Source organism: Hyperolius riggenbachi, chromosome 2 (genome assembly GCF_040937935.1).
Source record: "Hyperolius riggenbachi isolate aHypRig1 chromosome 2, aHypRig1.pri, whole genome shotgun sequence".
NCBI classification, from domain to species: domain Eukaryota; kingdom Metazoa; phylum Chordata; class Amphibia; order Anura; family Hyperoliidae; genus Hyperolius; species Hyperolius riggenbachi.
This window is the reverse complement of record NC_090647.1, coordinates 127,940,930-127,962,832: the sequence shown is the minus strand read 5'-3', so window position 1 is coordinate 127,962,832 and position 21,903 is coordinate 127,940,930. Positions and strand designations below refer to the sequence as shown.

At 46.1% G+C, this 21,903-nt stretch overlaps 1 protein-coding gene across 1 annotated transcript in view; it reads right to left on the bottom strand.

The window, feature by feature from the left end:
- Nucleotides 1-17,716, bottom strand: part of BIN2 (bridging integrator 2) — a 77,503-nt gene extending 59,787 nt beyond the window's left edge. Inside the window, exon 1 of the mRNA XM_068267374.1 lies at nucleotides 17,624-17,716. Coding sequence (XP_068123475.1) covers nucleotides 17,624-17,701 — 78 coding nt within the window. The 5' untranslated portion in view covers nucleotides 17,702-17,716. The remainder of the gene's footprint in view (nucleotides 1-17,623) is intronic.
- Between the last annotated feature and the right edge of the window lie 4,187 nt (nucleotides 17,717-21,903).

Below are 21,903 nucleotides of genomic sequence, written 5' to 3'. Positions count from 1 at the left end.
ACAAGTAACGGCACTCTCCTCTCTCTTGGGAGAAAAGTGGGCATTGAATCCTGTAGTCAAACAGTTTCTGAAAGCCGCATTAAAATTAAAGCCTCCCAAGAGGAACTTTTACCCGAAGTGGGATCTGCCAATAGTTCTGGACTATTTGAGTGCTGCTCCTTTCTATCCTCTGGAAAACTGCTCCTTCACTAATATAACATACAAATTGGCCTTTCTGCTGGCGATTACGTCCGCAAGAAGGGTATCGGAGCTTAATGCTTTGGGAGCTGTTGACCCTTACATTGTGTTTTACCATGATAGGGTAGTCCTGAGACCAGTTTTAGAGTTCCTTTCAAAAGTAGTCACTGCTTTCCACCTAGATAATGAATGGACTCTTCCAGCTTTCTTTGAGAAAGGAAATCCTGCTACGCCTCACCCACTTGATATAGTCTCCCTTTTGAAACAATACTTGCAGCTGTCACAGCCATTTAGACGTTCTCAGCGTCTACTTCTTGTCCCTGTGGGTTTCAGAAAGGGTAAAGAGGCTGCTACTAGGACTATTGCTGCTTGGATCCAGAAAACTATATGTAATGCCTATAAGTCTAAAGGACTTGCACCTCCTCAACATACTGCGGCCCACTCAACCAGAGGAATAGCATCCTCCTGGGCCTCGTTGGCGGGAGTATCTCTGGCCTCAATCTGTAAGGCCGCAGGCTGGAAGTCTAGTAATACTTTCATAGACCACTACAGAGTGGACCCGTCTGTACTGTCATCAGTTGCTGTGGGTCGTTCTATAATTAGTACTGCACTGCTGTTTAATAAATGGTATGTTATTCCCTCCCTTCTGCAATGTCTTGGAAGGTTAAATCCCATAGTATGCTGCCATGGAAGCACCAGGGAATTTGGAAAATTTAAGATACTTACCTAAAGGAAATTTTCCTTTCCTGGTGCAATTCCATGGCAGCATGCGAACCCACCCAGTTGGGAGGACGATAGTTACAAGAATGGTGGTCTATGCTTCCTCAAACACTTTATAGTTAACATGTCCAATAGGGTTATTAGGCGGGGCTATCACCCATAGTATGCTGCCATGGAATTGCACCAGGAAAGAAAAATTTCCTTTAGGTAAGTATCTTAAATTTTCCAAAATATCTCTCTATATCTATCTATCTATCTATCTATCTATCTATCTATCTATCTATCTATCTATCTATCTATACAGTGTATGCACTTTGAGTCCTCAGGGAGAAAAGCGCTTTACATATGTATTATTGTTGTATATACAGTATATAGAACAGGTGTAAGCCACTGCTCTCCTCTCTTTTCTGAGTGTGCTTTCCCTAGTTTTGTGTTTGGCTATGGTCACTATGGGTTCCTACAGCGGTTGCACAAGTATTCCATTTCCTTCAGGTTGGCACTTAAAGGACAACTGTAGCAAGAGGGATATGGAAGCTGCCATATTTGTTTCCTTTTAAGCAATACCAGTTGCCTGGCTATAATGCTGACCATCTGCCTCTAATACTTTTAGCCATAGGCCCTGAATAAGCAGTGGATTTACAGGGACACAAAGCCTACCTAGTAGATACAGTGCATAGCAAGCAAATATACAGGGCAGCCATCATGGGGGGAGAACTGACACTGCAGTGAGGGGCCCAGGGCTTCTGGGGGCCCTGCCCCCCCCCAAAGCGCTGGAAGGGCCGCAGGTGCTGGCTGCAGGCCTGTGGCTCACTAACCAGTACACCGTGTTCCAGCACTGAGAGAAGAGTGACATCAGCGCTTGAACGTGGGGAGAAGATGAATGAGCCCGCTACAGCAGACTTTCTATACTGGGGCACCACCTATATCAGGCTACGGGCTACCTATACTGGGCCACCACCTATACCTGGCTACCTTTACTGGGGCTGGAACCACCTAAACCCATCTACCTATACTGGGGCACCATCTATACCTGGCTACCTATACTGGGACACCACCTATACTTGGCTACCTATACTGAGGGCACCACCTATACTTGGCTACCTATACTGAGGGTACCACCTATACTTGGCTACTTATACTGAGGCGCCTATAGCTTGCTACCTATAATGGGGGCACCTGTACCTGGCTAACCTGTACTGGTGCACCACCCATACCAGGCTACCTATACTGGGGGGAAGTATACCAGGCTACCTACTAGGGCACCACCTATAGTTGAATACCTATACTGGGGCACCTGTATCTTGCTGGCCTATACTGGGGCACCAGCTATACCAGGCTACCTATACTGGGGCATCTACACCAGGCTACCTATACTGGGGCACCACCTATAGCTGGCTACTTATACTGGGGGCACCTATACCTGGCTACCTATACTGGGGGCACCTATGCCTGGATACCTATACTGGGGGCACCTATACCTGGCTAGGGCAGGGGGACGAGCGGAGACAGAAGGGGACAAGAGGTAACACAGGGGGATAAAAGAGGCACAGGGGAACAGAGGCAGACAAAAGAGGCACAGGGAGAAAATAGATGAGACGGGAATATGAGGTCACACAGAGGGACACAAAAGAGGCACAAACTGAGGTGAGACAGAGGGGGACAAAAGAGGCACAGGAAGAAAAGAGGGGGACAAAAGAGAACGGATAAAGGATAAGAACGGACCTAGAAGTCCCTATCTCATTTGTTAACCGGGGACTACCTGTATTTTTCTAGTATTTTGCTCCACCCACAACATTCCATGGTCACGCCCACTTTTTGCCGCACCACGCTGTGCATGCCACTTTCTTCAGTGTCAGAGTCATGCACATTTTTCGCCACAGCGCACTTCGCGCACGGACACAGGGGTGGGGTGGTTGTGGGTGGGCCCAGGGAGTGGGGGGGCCAGGCCTGATGATGTGTGAGGGGCTCCAAAATTTCTGATGGCAGCCCTGCATATATAGATACAGTGGGATGCAAACGTTTGGGCAACCTTGTTAATCGTCATGATTTTCCTGCATAAATCGTTGGTTGTTACGATAAAAAATGTCAGTTAAATATATCATATAGGAGACACACACAGTGATATTTGAGAAGTGAAATTAAGTTTATTGGATTTGCAGAAAGTTTGCAATAATAGTTTAAATAAAATTAGGCAGGTGCATAAATTTGGGCACTGTTGTCATTTTATTGATTTCAAAACCTTTAGAACTAATTATTGGAACTCAAATTGGCATGGTAAGCTCAGTGACCCCTGACCTACATATGCAGGTAAATCCAATTATGAGAAAGAGTATTTAAGGGGGTCAATTGTAAATTTCCCTCCTCTTTTAATTTTCTCTGAAGAGTAGCCACATGGGGGTCTCAAAACAACTCTCAAATGACCTAAAGACAAAGATTTCTCACCATCATGGTTTAGGGGAAGGATACAGAAAGCTGTCTCAGAGATTTCAGTTGTCTGTTTCCACAGTTAGGAACATATTGTGGAAATGGAAGACCACAGGCTCAGTTCAAGTTAAGGCTCGAAGTGGCAGATAAAGAAAAATCTCAGATAAACAGATGTGACAAATCTTGAGAACAGTCAGAGTCAACCCACAGACCAGCACCAAAGACCTACAACATCATCTTGCTGCAGAAGGAGTCACTGTGCATCGTTCAACCATTCGGCACACTTTGCACAAGGAGATGCTGTATGCAAGAGTGATGCAGAGGAAGCCTTTTCTCCGCCCACAGCACAAATGGAGCCACTTGAAGCATGCTAAAGCACATTTGGACAAGCCAGCTTCATTTTGGAATTAGGTGCTGATTGATGAAACTAAAATTGAGTTATTTGGGCAAAACAAGGGACGTTATGCATGGAGAAAAAACAACACAGCATTGCAAGAACAATACCTGCTACCTACAGTAAAATATGGCAGTGGTTCCATCATGCTGAGGGGCTGTGTGGCCAGTGCAGGGACTGGAAATCTTGTCAAAGTTGAGGGACGCATGGATTCCACTCAGTATCAGCAGATTCTGGAGACCAATGTCCAGGAATCAGTGACAAAGCTGAAGATGCGCCGGGGCTGGATCTTTCAACAAGACAACTACCTTAAACACTGCTCAAAATCCACTAAGGCATTCATGCAGAGGAATAAGTACAACGTTCTGGAATGGCCATCTCAATCTCCAGACCTGAATATAATTGAAAATCTGTGGTGTAAGTTAAAGAGAGTTGTCCATGCTCGGAAGCCATTAAATCTGAATGAACTAGAGATGTTTTGTAAAGAGGAATGGTCCAAAATACCTTCAACCAGAATCCAGACTCTCTTCGGAACCTACAGGAAGCGTTTAGAGGCTGTAATTTCTGCAAAAGGAGGATCTACTAAATATTGATTTCATTTCTTTTTTGGGGTGCCCAATTTTATGCACCTGCCTAATTTTGTATAAACAATTATTGCACGCTTTCTGTAAATCCAATAAACTTCATTTTACTTCTCAAATATCACTGTGTGTGTCTCATATATGATATAGTTAACTGACATTTTTTATTGTAACAACCAACGATTTTTGCAGAATGACTATTAACCAGTGCTGGGCGTAATGGAAAAAGCTACGCTTACGGATCATTACGTGTAATTTTACGCTATTACGCATTACGGAATTACGCTTACGGCGTAGACTTTTAATTTTGGTACATGTCTGTAATTACGCATAGCCCTTACGCAATTACGCGTAAGAATACCGTAATTCAGGTTGTTACGTTATAGGCTTACGCATAAAATCCTACTAGCAATTCATGCGTAAGGTCATGCTGCCAAGCGGAAAAGTTGACGCATGGATCAATGTTAGGTAGCCGCCAACTTTAAGGGTTAATAGCAAATCCCCCTTAAGTGCTAAGAGCCTCAAATTTGGAGAATATATTAAGGAGATCAGAAGGAATAAGAGGAAAATTTTTTTTTTCAAAAAGACCTTATAGTTTTTTAGAAAATCGATGTTAAAGTTTTAAAGGAAAAATATATACATTTAAAAACCCGCCGACTTTAACGGTTAATAGCAAAGCCTGCTTAAAATTTAGGAACACCAAATTCACAGAGTATATTAAGGGGATCAGTGGGAATAAGAGGAAAATTTTTTTTCAAAAAGACCTTATAGTTTTTGAGAAAACCGATTTTTAAGTTTCAAGGGCAAAAATGTCTTTTAAATGCGGAAAATGGCAGTTTTTTTTGCACAGGTAACAATAGTGTTTTATTTTCATAGATTCCCCCAAGTGGGAAGAGTTTTACTTACTTCGTTCTGAGTGTGGGAAATATAAAAAAAAAATGACGTGGGGTCCCCCCTCCCAGACCTCTTAACCCCTTGTCCCCCATGCAGACTGGGATAGCCAGAATGCGGAGCACCGACCGCGTGGGGCTCCGCACCCTGACTATACCAGCCCGCATGGTCCATGGATTGGGGGGTCTCGGAAGGGGAGGGGCAGCCAAGCTTTCCCCTCCCCCTCCGAGCCCTTGTCCAATCCAAGGACAAGGGGCTCTTCTCCACCTCCGATGGGCGGTGGAGGTGGAGGCCGCGATTTCCTGGGGGGGGGGGTTCATGGTGGCATCTGGGAGTCCCCTTTAAAAAGGGGTCCCCCAGATGCCCACCCCCCCTCCCAGGAGAAATGAGTATAGAGGTACTTGTACCCCTTACCCATTTCCTTTAAGAGTTAAAAGTAAATAAACACACAAACACATAGAAAAAGTATTTTAATTGAACAAAAAACATAACCACGAAAAAAGTCCTTTAATATTCTTAATTAACCATTAACACTTACCTGTCCCTTTAAAAGCCAGTTCCCACGCAATATCCTCGGAAATATACTAATCAGTTACAATGTAACAAAGTTACCGCACCGCACCCGCCGTCACTCGCCACTCACCCGCCGGCCGCCGCATACACTCTAAGTCCCCGTCGGCTCCCGCCGTCCACTCCGCCCACACCTGTCACCCATATACATGCTGGCACCCATGGGTGCCAGCATGTATATAGGTGACATGTGGGAGAGGCGGGGAGGGCAGCGGAGCCGGCGGGGACTTAGCGTCCTTCACCCGACAGAGCTCTGAGCTATATAGCAGCTATAGGGCAGCACGGTGGCGTAGTGGTTAGCTCTCTCGCCTTGCAGCGCTGGGTCCCTGGTTCGAATCCCAGCCAGGGCACTATCTGCAAAGAGTTTGTATGTTCTCTCCGTGTCTGCGTGGGTTTCCTCCGGGCACTCCGGTTTCCTCCCACATTCCAAAAACATACGGATAAGTTAATTGGCTCCCCCTAAAATTGGCCCTAGACTACAGTACCTACACTACATAATATAGACATATGGCAATGGTAGGGATTAGATTGTGAGCTCCTTTGAGGGACAGATAGTGACAATATATATATATATACACTGTACAGCGCTGCGTAATATGTCGGCGCTATATAAATACTAAATAATAATAATAATAATAATAATATAGCTCAGAGCTCTCTAAAGCATCTTTGTATTTGGGCTCCAAGGAGCCCCATTGGTCCTTAGCAGACCAATGGGGTTCCTTCTGATTTAAAGGAACCCCATTGGTCTGCTAAGGACCAATGGGGCTCCTTGGAGCCCAAATACAAAGATGCTTTAGAGAGCTCTGAGCTATATAGCTCAGAGCTCTGTCGGGTGAAGGACGCTAAGTCCCCGCCGGCTCCGCTGCCCTCCCCGCCTCTCCCACATGTCACCTATATACATGCTGGCACCCATGAGTGCCAGCATGTATATGGGTGACAGGTGTGGGCGGAGTGGACGGCGGGAGCCGGCGGGGACTTAGAGTGTATGCGGCGGCCGGCGGGTGAGCGGCGAGTGACGTCGGGTGCGGTGGAGTTACGAAGTAACAAAGTTGTTACATTGTAACAACTTTGTTACATTGTAACTGATTAGTATATTTCCGAGGATATTGCGTGGGAACTGGCTTTTAAAGGGACAGGTAAGTATTAATGGTTAATTAAGAATATTAAAGGACTTTTTTCGTGGTTATGTTTTTTGTTCAATTAAAATACTTTTTCTATGTGTTTGTGTGTTTATTTACTTTTAACTCTTAAAGGAAATGGGTAAGGGGTACAAGTACCTCTATACTCATCTCTCCTGGGAGGGGGGGTGGGCATCTGGGGGACCCCTTTTTAAAGGGGACTCCCAGATGCCACCATGAACCCCCCCCCCCCCCAGGAAATCGCGGCCTCCACCTCCACCGCCCATCGGAGGTGGAGAAGAGCCCCTTGTCCTTGGATTGGACAAGGGCTCGGAGGGGGAGGGGAAAGCTTGGCTGCCCCTCCCCTTCCGAGACCCCCCAATCCATGGACCATGGACCAATCCAGGGTTAAAGAGGTCTGGGAGGGGGGACCCCACGTCGTTTTTTTTTAATATTTCCCACACTCAGAACGAAGTAAGTAAAACTCTTCCCACTTGGGGGAATCTATGAAAATAAAACACTATTGTTACCTGTGCAAAAAAAACTGACATTTTCCGCATTTAAAAGACATTTTTGCCCTTAAAACTTAAAAATCGATTTTCTCAAAAACTATAAGGTCTTTTTGAAAAAAAAATTTTTCGTCTTATTCCTTCTGATCTCCTTAATATATTCTCCAAATTTGAGGCTCTTAGCACTTAAGGGGGCTTTGCTATTAACCCTTAAAGTCGGCGGCTTTTTTATATTATACGGGAGCGTAATATTACGCGATTACGGCAGACTGTGTAATTTCAATGGGAGTTTACTGTCTTACGCGTAATTTGTTACGCGTAATAACGTAACCTACGGTCTACGCGTAATTAATTACGCGTAATACCGTAACCTTACACGTAACGCTTACGGTGCATTTGTAGGGAATTACGATGCGTAATTACGCTAATGCGTAATTTCGGCCCAGCACTGCTATTAACAAGGTTGCCCAAACTTTCGCATCCCACTATATATACCATTGGTTGGTCTAGGACAGGGGTGAGTGGCACACAAAAGGGTGCTGGTGGAGGTGACCTGGCTGAAGTGATAGAAGTGTATTGACTGCTGCTCATGCGAAGAAACTGTGTGTTATTTTAACTGTGCATTTGCTAAACAGATTTTAGGTCTTTTTTACCTGGACTTTTAATTGAATAGGGCAACTCGTCTATATGGTCTAGAATAACTTATGTAAAGGAATATATTGGATGGTTTTAGTGCATTTAGTGGGTCTGCATTTCCCTGGATTTACTTGTTTTTTTACTTGTTTTGTATTGTTGTTCTTGCCCTACGAATATATAATTACTGTGAGGGTAACTCAGTTACATAGGGGGGTGATTTAACTTGTAATATCTACATAAGGGTTTGTTAACTGAACATCGTGAGCGCTACCTCTTGTTGTACAACTTACTTAATCTAAGAGGAGGCGAACAGGTCATATAGTGTCTGCAGTAGCTGTGAGCGCTGACCTCTGTTGGATTAGAGTATTATGGTGTAAGGTTTAGAGTACAAATAGCCAGGAGCGTAACTATTCTGGACCGCCCCCCCCCTCCCCCACCGAGATCTGTCGGTGGGCCCCCACCCAACCTTCTCCTAGATCACGGGGAACAGGCCATTAAAGCATATCAGAGCTGAACGATTTATTAAAAATGGGGTGAGCAGGCATGCGTGTGCGTATGACGGCACAATGATGTCATTGTGCCATCGTGCACATGCGCAGAGCGATCCCGGCTGCACGCATCTGCGCACTACCACCTGGGTGACCTGGACTGAGCTGCGGCGGTCATTAAGGGTACAAAGGAAGGGAACGGAGGAGAACGGGGGAGCGGTGGGCATGAGGACTGCACCTAATATATACCTGCTTCCCCCATTTGTAATAAATTGTTCAGCTCTGGTATCCTTTAAAGCAGAGGAAGGGGTGCAGTGTGGGTCGCGCACACACTTTCAGGTATTTTAAAAAACAAAAAAGTTAAACTTACATTTTTGAACACAGTAGTGTGCTGCTCCTCTGGCCCCTTGTCCGTATGGGATCCACCATGTTTTCCAGGGAGGCCACAGCTGCTTAGTTTTCAGCTTCCCAGCAGTGTCACACACGTGCATGTCGTAATGCATGCGGGGAGATGTAGTCTGAAATGTTCTCATATCCATGGACTACATCTCCCAGCATGCACGCGGGACTCTGCTGCGGGAGATGAAAATTCAACAGATGCGGTCTCTCCCTGGAGAACATGTCGGATACAATACAGCCAGAGGAGCATCACCCTGTAGGTAAGTAAGGACGCTCACCCCAGCCTCTGCACCACCAATGGCACACTCCATTATGAACATCCCTTATGGGGAGATTCATGTAAAAAAAATCCTGGTGATCATTTGCCTTTTCCTTAGTGTCCTTTGTACTGTACAAATCTCTATTAATCCTATCCTAGTGTCATCTGTACAGTACACATCTCCAGGGGCGTAGCAACATGGGTTGCAGAGGTTGCGACCGCATCGGGGCCTTGGGCCCTCCCTCAACTACAGTATTAGCTCTCTATTGGTCCTGTGCTCATAATAATCACTTCTATAGATACTTTGAATAGTGGTAATCATTAACAAACTGTTCCCCATCCCCTTCTTGCACCTCACACACTGTAGTTGCCACTGGCAGGTTTTGGTGCTCCGTATCAATTGTTATGTATAGAGTGCTTGGGGGGGCCCATTTAAAACTTGCATCAGGGCCCACAGCTCCTTAGCAACGCCACTGCACACCTAAACTAACCCTTTAATAGTGTAATGCTGGGCATACACGGCTGATTAGCCACCGGATCGACTCCCGCCGCGTCCCTGCTCGTCCGCGCGTGCGCTCGGATCGATTCCTGCCCGTCCCCGCCGGCGCTTCTTATCTTCCGCTCGATTCACCGCTATTGTCCGCCTGCGGGTATCGAGCGTGGAATCAATCCCCGCGGTGATCGGACACGTTGGATATTATCAATCGAGCCATCAGCGGCTCGAATGATAAGCCTGTGTCGAGTCGTGTATGCCCAGCATTAGCTATACAACAACAACAACAACAACAAATAACATTTGTAAAGCGCTTTTCTCCCGTGGGACTCAAAGCGCATAAGCATGGCTCCGACCATCGTGGTACAGAGGAAGAATTTTATAAGTCTGGAAATGCCAGGCTAAACAGGTGGCTTTTCAGTCTGGATTTGAATAGCTCCAGGAATGGTGCTGTCTTTACTGGGTGTGGCAGGGAGTTCCAAAGAGTAGGGGCAGCATGACAGAAGGCTCTGTCTCCAGATTTTTTGAGGTGCACTCTGGGAGTGACCAAGTTTATAGAACTTATCCTATCCCAGTGTCAGCTGTACAGTACTTATCCCTACTAATCATATCCAGGTGTCATCTGTACAGTACACATCTCTACTAATCCTATAATAGTGTTAGCTATACAGTACTCATGACTCTACTAATCATACCCTAGTGTCATCTGTACAGTAATTATCTCTACTAATCCTATCCAGGTATCAGCTGTACAGTACATTTTACTACTGCTGCTATCCTGGTGTCAACTGTATAGTACACCTCTTTGCTATCCTGGTGTCAGCTGTACAGTACATATCTCTGCTATCCAGGTGTCAGCTGTACAGTACACATCTCTGCTATCCTGGTGTCAGCTGTACAGTACACCTCTCTGCTATCCTGGTGTCAGCTGTACAGTACACATCTCTGCTATCCTGGGGTCAGCTGTACAGTACATATCTCTGTTATCTTGGTGTCAGCTGTACAGTACATATCTCTGCTATCCTGGTGCCAGCTGTACAGTACACCTCTCTGCTATCCAGGTGTCAGCTGTACAGTACACATCTCTGCTATCCTGGGGTCAGCTGTACAGTACACATCTCTGCTATCCTGGGGTCAGCTGTACAGTGCACCTCTCTGCTATCCTTGTGTCAGCAGTACAGTACACCTCTTTGCTATCCTGGTGTCAGCTGTACAGTACACCTTTCTACTATCCTGGTGTCAGCTGTACAGTACACCTCTCTGCTATCCTGGTGTCAGCTGTACAGTACACATCTCTGCTGTCCTGGTGTCTGCTGTACAGTGCACTTCTCTGCTATCCTGGTGTCAGCTGTACAGTACACCTCTCTGCTATTCTGGTGTCAGCTTTACAGTAAACCTCTCTGCTATCCAGGACAGGTGTCAGCTATACACAGACAAACAAACACAGAACATTTATATCGCGCTTTTCTCCTGGCGGACTCAAAGCGCCAGAGCTGCAGCCACTGGGACGCGCTCTATAGGCAGTCTTAGTGTTAGGGAGACTTGCCCAAGGTCTCCTACTGAATAGGTGCTGGCTTACTGAACAGGCAGAGCCGAGATTCGAACCCAGGTCTCCCATGTCAGAGGCAGAGCCCTTAACCATTACACTATCCAGCTATACAGTACATATCTCTGCTATCCTGGTGTCAGCTGTACAGTACATATCTCTGCTATCCTGGTGTCAGCTGTACAGTACACCTCTCTGCTATCCAGGTGTCAGCTGTACAGTACACATCTCTGCTATCCTGGGGTCAGCTGTCCAGTATACATCTCTGCAATCCTGGGGTCAGCTGTACAGTGCACCTCTCTGCTATCCTGGTGTCAGCTGTACAGTACACCTCTCTGCTATCCTGGTGTCAGCTGTACAGTACACATCTCTGCTATCCTGGTGTCAGCTGTACAGTGCACTTCTCTGCTATTGTGGTGTCAGCTGTACAGTACACCTCTCTGCTCTCCTGGTGGCAGCTCTACAGTACACATCTCTGCTATCTTGGTGTCAGCTGTACGGTACACCTCTCTGCTATCCTGGTGTCAGCTGTACGGTACACATCTCTGCTATCCTGGTGTCAGCTGTACAGTACACATCTCTGCTATCATGGTGTCAGCTGTACAGTACACATCTCTGCTATCCTGGTGTCAGCTGTACAGTACACATCTCTGCTATCCTGGTGTCAGCTGTACAGTACACCTCTCTGCTATCCTGGGGTCAGCTGTACAGTACACCTCTCTGCTATCCTGGTGTCAGCTGTACAGTACACATTTCTGCTATCCTGGGGTCAGCTGTACAGTACACATCTCTGCTATCCTGGGGTCAGCTGTACAGTGCACCTCTCTGCTATCCTGGTGTCAGCAGTACAGTACACCTCTTTGCTATCCTGGTGTCAGCTGTACAGTACACCTTTCTACTATCATGGTGTCAGCTGTACAGTACACATCTCTGCTATCCTGGTGTCAGCTGTACAGTACACATGTCTGCTATCCTGGTGTCAGCTGTACAGTGCACCTCTCTGCTATCCTGGTGTCAGCTATACAGTAAGCCTCTCTGCTATCTTGGTGTCAGCTGTACGGTACACCTCTCTGCTATCCTGGTGTCAGCTGTACAGTACATATCTCTGCTATCCTGGTGTCAGCTGTACAGTACACTTCTCTACTAATCCTATAATAGTGTTAGCTATACAGTACTCATGACTCTACTAATCATACCCTAGTGTCATCTGTACAGTAATTATCTCTACTAATCCTATCCAGGTATCAGCTGTACAGTACATTTTACTACTGCTGCTATCCTGGTGTCAACTGTACAGTACACATCTCTGCTATCCTGGTGTCAGCTGTATAGTACACCTCTTTGCTATCCTGGTGTCAGCTGTACAGTACATATCTCTGCTATCCAGGTGTCAGCTGTACAGTACACATCTCTGCTATCCTGGTGTCAGCTGTACAGTACACCTCTCTGCTATCCTGGTGTCAGCTGTACAGTACACATCTCTGCTATCCTGGGGTCAGCTGTACAGTACATATCTCTGTTATCTTGGTGTCAGCTGTACAGTACATATCTCTGCTATCCTGGTGCCAGCTGTACAGTACACCTCTCTGCTATCCAGGTGTCAGCTGTACAGTACACATCTCTGCTATCCTGGGGTCAGCTGTACAGTACACATCTCTGCTATCCTGGGGTCAGCTGTACAGTGCACCTCTCTGCTATCCTGGTGTCAGCTGTACAGTACACCTCTTTGCTATCCTGGTGTCAGCTGTACAGTACACCTTTCTACTATCCTGGTGTCAGCTGAACAGTACACCTCTCTGCTATCCAGGACAGGTGTCAGCTGTACAGTACATATCTCTGCTATCCTGGTGTCAGCTGTACAGTACACCTCTCTGCTATCCAGGTGTCAGCTGTACAGTACACATCTCTGCTATCCTGGGGTCAGCTGTACAGTATACATCTCTGCTATCCTGGGGTCAGCTGTACAGTGCACCTCTCTGCTATCCTGGTGTCAGCTGTACAGTACACCTCTTTGCTATCCTGGTGTCAGCTGTACAGTACACCTCTCTGCTATCCTGGTGTCAGCTGTACAGTACACATCTCTGCTATCCTGGTGTCAGCTGTACAGTGCACGTCTCTGCTATTCTGGTGTCAGCTGTACAGTACACCTCTCTGCTATCCTGGTGGCAGCTCTACAGTACACATCTCTGCTATCTTGGTGTCAGCTGTACGGTACACCTCTCTGCTATCCTGGTGTCAGCTGTACGGTACACATCTCTGCTATCCTGGTGTCAGCTGTACAGTACACATCTCTGCTATCATGGTGTCAGCTGTACAGTACACATCTCTGCTATCCTGGTGTCAGCTGTACAGTACACATCTCTGCTATCCTGGTGTCAGCTGTACAGTACACCTCTCTGCTATCCTGGGGTCAGCTGTACACTACACTTCTCTGCTATCCTGGTGTCAGCTGTACAGTACACATTTCTGCTATCCTGGTGTCAGCTGTACAGTACATATCTCTGGTATCCTGGTGCCAGCTGTACAGTACATATCTCTGCTATCCTGGGGTCAGCTGTACAGTACACATCTCTGCTATCCTGGGGTCAGCTGTACAGTGCACCTCTCTGCTATCCTGGGGTCAGCTGTACAGTACACCTCTTTGCTATCCTGGTGTCAGCTGTACAGTACACCTTTCTACTATCCTGGTGTCAGCTGTACAGTACACCTCTCTACTATCCTGGTGTCAGCTGTACAGTACACATCTCTGCTGTCCTGGTGTCTGCTGAACAGTGCACTTTTCTGCTATCCTGGTGTCAGCTGTACAGTACACCTCTCTGCTATCCTGGTGTCAGCTGTACAGTACACATCTCTGCTATCCTGGTGTCAGCTGTACAGTACACATCTCTGCTATCATGGTGTCAGCTGTACAGTACACATCTCTGCTATCCTGGTGTCAGCTGTACAGTACACATGTCTGCTATCCTGGTGTCAGCTGTACAGTGCACCTCTCTGCTATCCTGGTGTCAGCTATACAGTAAGCCTCTCTGCTATCTTGGTGTCAGCTGTACGGTACACCTCTCTGCTATCCTGGTGTCAGCTGTACAGTACATATCTCTGCTATCCTGGTGTCAGCTGTACAGTACACTTCTCTACTAATCCTATAATAGTGTTAGCTATACAGTACTCATGACTCTACTAATCATACCCTAGTGTCATCTGTACAGTAATTATCTCTACTAATCCTATCCAGGTATCAGCTGTACAGTACATTGTACTACTGCTGCTATCCTGGTGTCAACTGTACAGTACACATCTCTGCTATCCTGGTGTCAGCTGTACAGTACATATCTCTGCTATCCAGGTGTCAGCTGTACAGTACACATCTCTGCTATCCTGGTGTCAGCTGTACAGTACACCTCTCTGCTATCCTGGTGTCAGCTGTACAGTACACATCTCTGCTATCCTGGGGTCAGCTGTACAGTACATATCTCTGTTATCTTGGTGTCAGCTGTACAGTACATATCTCTGCTATCCTGGTGCCAGCTGTACTGTACACCTCTCTGCTATCCAGGTGTCAGCTGTACAGTACACATCTCTGCTATCCTGGGGTCAGCTGTACAGTACACATCTCTGCTATCCTGGTGTCAGCTGTACAGTGCACCTCTCTGCTATCCTGGTGTCAGCAGTACAGTACACCTCTTTGCTATCCTGGTGTCAGCTGTACAGTACACCTTTCTACTATCCTGGTGTCAGCTGTACAGTACACCTCTCTGCTATCCTGGTGTCAGCTGTACAGTACACATCTCTGCTGTCCTGGTGTCTGCTGTACAGTGCACTTCTCTGCTATCCTGGTGTCAGCTGTACAGTACACCTCTCTGCTATCCTGGTGTCAGCTGTACAGTACACCTCTCTGCTATCCTGGACAGGTGTCAGCTGTACAGTACATATCTCTGCTATCCTGGTGTCAGCTGTACAGTATATATCTCTGCTATCCTGGTGTCAGCTGTACAGTACACCTCTCTGCTATCCAGGTGTCAGCTGTACAGTACACATCTCTGCTATCCTGGGGTCAGCTGTACAGTACACATCTCTGCTATCCTGGGGTCAGCTGTACAGTGCACCTCTCTGCTATCCTGGTGTCAGCTGTACAGTACACCTCTTTGCTATCCTGGTGTCAGCTGTACAGTACACCTCTCTGCTATCCTGGTGTCAGCTGTACAGGACACATCTCTGCTATCCTGGTGTCAGCTGTACAGTGCACTTCTCTGCTATTCTGGTGTCAGCTGTACAGTACACCTCTCTGCTATCCTGGTGGCAGCTCTACAGTACACATCTCTGCTATCTTGGTGTCAGCTGTACGGTACACCTCTCTGCTATCCTGGTGTCAGCTGTACGGTACACATCTCTGCTATCCTGGTGTCAGCTGTACAGTACACATCTCTGCTATCATGGTGTCAGCTGTACAGTACACATCTCTGCTATCCTGGTGTCAGCTGTACAGTACACATCTCTGCTATCCTGGTGTCAGCTGTACAGTACACCTCTCTGCTATCCTGGGGTCAGCTGTACAGTACACCTCTCTGCTATCCTGGTGTCAGCTGTACAGTACACATTTCTGCTATCCTGGTGTCAGCTGTACAGTACATATCTCTGGTATCCTGGTGCCAGCTGTACAGTACATATCTCTGCTATCCTGGGGTCAGCTGTACAGTACACCTCTCTGCTATCCAGGTGTCAGCTGTACAGTACACCTCTCTGCTATCCAGGTGTCAGCTGTACAGTACACATCTCTGCTATCCTGGGGTCAGCTGTACAGTACACATCTCTGCTATCCTGGGGTCAGCTGTACAGTGCACCTCTCTGCTATCCTGGTGTCAGCTGTACAGTACACCTTTTTGCTATCCTGGTGTCAGCTGTACAGTACACCTTTCTACTATCCTGGTGTCAGCTGTACAGTACACCTCTCTGCTATCCTGGTGTCAGCTGTACAGTACACATCTCTGCTATCCTGGTGTCAGCTGTACAGTACACATCTCTGCTATCATGGTGTCAGCTGTACAGTACACATCTCTGCTATCCTGATGTCAGCTGTACAGTACACATGTCTGCTATCCTGGTGTCAGCTGTACAGTGCACCTCTCTGCTATCCTGGTGTCAGCTATACAGTAAGCCTCTCTGCTATCTTGGTGTCAGCTGTACGGTACACCTCTCTGCTATCCTGGTGTCAGCTGTACAGTACATATCTCTGCTATCCTGGTGTCAGCTGTACAGTACACTTCTCTGCTATCCTGGTGTCAGCTGTACAGTACATATCTCTGCTATCCTGGTGTCAGCTGTACAGTACATATCTCTGCTATCCTGGTGTCAGCTGTACAGTACACATTTCTGCTATCCTGGTGTCAGCTGTACAGTACACATTTCTGCTATCCTGGTGTCAGCTGTACAGTACATATCTCTGCTATCCTGGTGTCAGCTGTACAGTACACATCTCTGCTATGAGCTGTACAGTACACATCTCTGCTATCCTGGTGTCAGCTGTACAGTACACATTTCTGCAATCCTGGTATCAGCTGTACAGTGCACATCTCTGCTTTCCTGGTGTCAGTTGTACAGTACACATTTCTGCTATCCCGGTGTCAGCTGTATATTGCACATCTCTGCTTTCCTGGTGTCAGCTGTATAGTGCACATCTCTGCTATCCTGGTGTCAGCTATACAGTACACATTTCTACTATCCTGGTGTCAGCTGTACAGTACACCTTTCTGCTATCCTGGTGTCAGCTGTACAGTACACATCTCTGCTGTCCTGGTGTCTGCTGTACAGTACACATTTCTGCTATCCTGGTGTCAGCTGTACAGTACACTTCTCTGCTGTCCTGGTGTCTGCTGTACAGTGCACCTCTGTGCTATCCTGGTGTCAGCTGTACAGTACATATCTCTGCTATCCTGGTGTCAGCTGTACAGTACACATCTCTGCTATCCTGGTGTCAGCTGTACAGTACACATCTCTGCTGTCCTGGTGTCTGCTGTACAGTGCACTTCTCTGCTATCTTGGTGTCAGCTGTACGGTACACCTCTCTGCTATCCTGGTGTCAGCTGTACGGTACACATCTCTGCTATCCTGGTGTCAGCTGTACAGTACACATCTCTGCTATCATGGTGTCAGCTGTACAGTACACATCTCTGCTATCCTGGTGTCAGCTGTACATTGCACATCTCTGCTTTCCTGGTGTCAGCTGTATAGTGCACATCTCTGCTTTCCTGGTGTCAGTTGTACAGTACACATTTCTGCTACCCTGGTGTGAGTTTTACAGTACACATTTCTGCTATCCTGGTGTCAGTTGTACAGTACATATCTCTGCTTATATGCAGGTGTCATTAGTACAATACTCAGCTCCAATCATCCTATGCACAATGTGAAAATGACACAATACCTTTTCTTGCGCTCGTGAAAGTCTTTTCTGGACATTTTTGGCAAAAACCCCTGCACTTCCTTGCTTGTTTTCTGCCATTCTTGTTTGCTTATAGTTGTGGTTTCTTAACTTGTACGTGAGAATTTTGCAACTAAGAAGATATATAAGCTCCTCCCGAGCTGAGCTTCTTCCGTTCTTAGCTTGCTAAAAAACCACTTCACTTTTTTAAACATACTTCCTTTCCCCTCAAGGCATCTTGTATACATACCACAGGCAAAGTGTTTATGTTAAAATGAGTGTAAAGTGTTATTTTTAAATGTAGAACCACATTTTACAGTTAAAAAAGTAAAAAAAAAAATGAAAAAACCCTAAATCTTATGATTTGGGTTATTTATGTCTTCATTCTCAATGCAAATGTTGTAGTGTTGCAGAATAACTAAAGTATCAGAGTTTTTTTTTAACCTCCCTGGCGGTTTATTTATTTTGCCAGGGAGGCTGCAATGGGGTTTTTTTTAAATTAAAAAAAAAATATTTCATGCAGCCAACTGAAAGTTGGCTGCATGAAAGCCCACTAGAGGGCGCTCCAGAAGCGTACTTTCGATCGCCTCCGGCAATCGAAAGTAACAAGATAGGCCGCAATGAGCGGCCTATCTTGTTTCGCTTTCCTCGTCGCCATGGCGACGAGCGGAGTGACGTCATGGACGTCAGTCGACGTCCTGACGTCAGAGCCGCCCAATCCAGCCCCTAGCGCCGGCCGGAACTGTTTGTTCCGGCTGCGCTGGGCTCGGGCGGCTGGGGGGACCCTCTTTCGCCGCTGCACGCGGCGGCGATCGGGCTGCACACGCGGCTGGCAAAGTGCCGGCTGCGTGTGCTGCTTTTTTCAGAATGAAAATCGGCCCAGCAGGGCCTGAGCGGCGACCTCCGGCGGCATACCCCGAGCTCAGCTCGGGATTACCGCCAAGGAGGTTAATACACATTGGACTAGATGCACTAAACTTTAGGTTGTACTGATGGCGAACATAAGGTTTAGCATGTGTTAAGCATGTAAATTGTCTACCATGCTTTACACAAATAGTGTACGTGGGCAGTACCTAAAATGCATAAGTACTTCCTATTATGTGTATTGTTGGCTGACTAGGTCCACCAACAACACACATTATAGGTGCAATACAATCAGGGACAGAAGTCTTACAAATTCACAGATGCTGTCAATATTTTGTTTCTCAAAAGCAAGTGAGTACCATTGACTTTTTTATTTATGAACCTCCCCACAAGGGAGCGTCTGAATGGAGTATGCCATTGAGAGAGGGCATTCGGGTAAGTGGCAATTGTAAAAAGATACAGCTTAGGCATATAAGTGCTTGCACATACATCACAATGAAGATAAGATCCTATTGCATGTGAACAGCAGGGACCACCAAGTGATCATTAGGCACATATTGGGCCTGATGCAATTCACGGTTTCTCCTAAGTTTTCTCCCTGGAGATAATTTTTCTTCTTACGTTTTTCATATCTTTTCAGCATTCAGCATTTTCAGCAAAGTACTGTATGTGAAAATGTACTACCAACATTATTCTGAGTATTTTCTTGTTTGCTGAAGGCTTAAAAGGCTTTTTTTTTGATAAGGTGGGAAATTATCACCTAGGAGAAAACATGAATTGAATAAGGGCCATTGTACGTGACAGCTTAAAGCACAACGTTGGTTAACCTCTTGAGGACCACAGTGTTAAATCCCCCTAAAGAACAGGCCATTTTTTGTTAAATAGGCCACTGCAGCTTCAAGGCCAAGCTGCAGGGCCGCACAACTCAGCACACAAGTCATCCCCCCCCCCCTTTTCTCCCCACCAACAGAGCTCACTCTTGGTGGGGTCTGATCGCTCCCCGTGTTAATTTTTTTATACATATTTTTATGTTTTTTGTTTTTTTTTAAATAAATGTTACTATTATTTTTTTTCTTCCCTCCCTCCTTCCCTCCCTCCCCACAGCCAGCCAATCATGGCGATCGGCTGTCATAGGCTTCTGCCTATGAGAGCCGATCGCTCTCTAGTTTCCCAGGGGGACAACCGTGTCACACGGCTGTCCCCAGTACAGCGCTGCTGCAGATCGCAGCACTGCACAAGGTGATTAGACGGCGATCGCCGCTGGGAGACTGAAAGCAGAGCGGAGCTCTGCCATACCAAGCAGGAGATGCATGCGCAGCCTGCATGAGATCTCCTGCACTGCGACCAGGGCCGGAGCTACCATAGGAAAAAATGAGCAATTGCCTCAGGGCCCCAGAGCCTGTAGGGGCCCCCAAGGTGTCCCTCCCCCATCTTAACTGTGGCTCCCCAGGGACTCTGCAGAGTCTGTTAAGTTGGGAGGTGGTTGGGGGAGGGTCAGCAGGCAGCTCAGGGGCCCAGGAGGGAAATTTGGCTGCAACAAAGGGCCTGTAATGGCGTTTTTTGGTCAGGGGGTGTCTGTTGGGGGGCCCCCAGGCTAATTTTGCCCTAGGGCCCAATTGTTACTTGAACCGGCCCTGACTGCGAGCTCCAAGGACTAGGTGGTCCTGGGGCTTCCGCCGTGGCCATGCCCATCGGCGTGACGCAGTTGGCAAGCAGTTAATAGCTATGCTTCATGTAGCTCTAGTGGATAGTTTCTTAGATTTTGTCATTTTTTTTTTTAAACTACTGATTCACTTATTTTGGGTGGATTATTATCAATAATTTATGTACATAAAATCAAACGTTTATGTGTGTGTGTGATGTGCCACGATCACTCGAAAATACCTTGACCGATTTCAACGAAACTTGCTATATCATTGGGTGATTGGGGTTTAAATTCAGAAAAGGGGGTGGAGCCACAAACAGCCAATCAGATTTGTTTCATTTCAATGGGAAATTTTAAATTATTGATTTCAAGGACCCCAAAGCTCATAAACTTGGTCACTGAGTAACTGGGTGTCAAGGTTAGTAAAAGTGGGAAGAGCCAACAACAACCAACTTTTTTACATGGGAAAATGTAAACTGCAGCTATTCTTACACTGTTAATGGCCGGGCTCTCAAACTTGACAGAGTTAGTCACTGGTTCACTGGCATTAATATTCAGGAAAGTGGGTGGAGCCTTCAACAGCCAATCAAAATTCACCTATAGATTTTCAAGGAGAATATTTAAAAAGCTGCCATTCTTACACTGTTAATGACAGAGGCCTCAAACCTAGTACAGTCAGTCATTGGGTGACTGGGGTTAAAATTCACAAGAGGGGGCAAAGACTCAAACAGCTAATCAGGTTTGTTTCTTTTCAATGGGAAAATGTAAATGTTTGATGCCAAGGACCCCAAATCTCACAAACTTTGTCATTGAGTGACTGTGTCAAGGTTAGAAAAAATGGGCGGCGCCAACAACATCCAAATGCAACGCCGGGACATCAGCTAGTGTAATAATATATTACACCTTATATACAGTATATGTACTTCTGGCTACTATTGTTAGATGATTATTGATTATTTATAAATACTTTATTGTGTAGAGTTGAATATATATTTAACACTTCTGAATTTAAAGTCCTAATTCAGACTTTTATTTATTTTCATGCAAATGAAATGATAAGATATGTGCATTGAAAACCTCCAGTGGCTGCATTAGGTCTCTATTGGTGCTGTAGCAGTAATGATCACCTCTATATGTGCTTTGAATAGCAATATTAACAAACCATTTCTTTTCCTCTGCTTACACATCTCTCACGCAATGACTGTCCTTGAGAAGTGGCCTTGGGTGGTCTGTATCATATGATTATTATACCTAAAGAGCCTAGGGGATTTGCACTGGGGCCCATGGAGTTGTACCTATACCACTGACAACATAAGTCAAGCAGCACAGCAGATTGTATTTGTTTTACTTATTTTGGTGAAGGAAATGACAAGTTTACTTAAAGGGCAACTGTAATGAAAGGGATATGGAGGATGCCATTTTATTTCCTTTTACGCAATACTAGTTCCCTGGCTCTCTTGCTGATCCTCTGTCTCTAATACTTTTAGCCATAGACCCTGAATAAGCATGCAGCAGATCAGGTGTTTCTGACATTATTGTCAGATCTGACAAGATTAGTCACATGCTTGTTTCTGGTGTTATTCAGACACTACTGCAGCCAAACAGACCAGCAGGGCTGCTAGGAAACTGGTATTGTTTAAAAGGAAATAAATATGGTAGCCTCCATATTCTTCTCACTTCAGTTGTCCTTTAAAGAAAAAGTAACAGAATAAAAACTTTTCTCAATGTTTGCTTATTTTGAAGTCTTTATTAGCAAGAAAATGTTGGTAAAAAC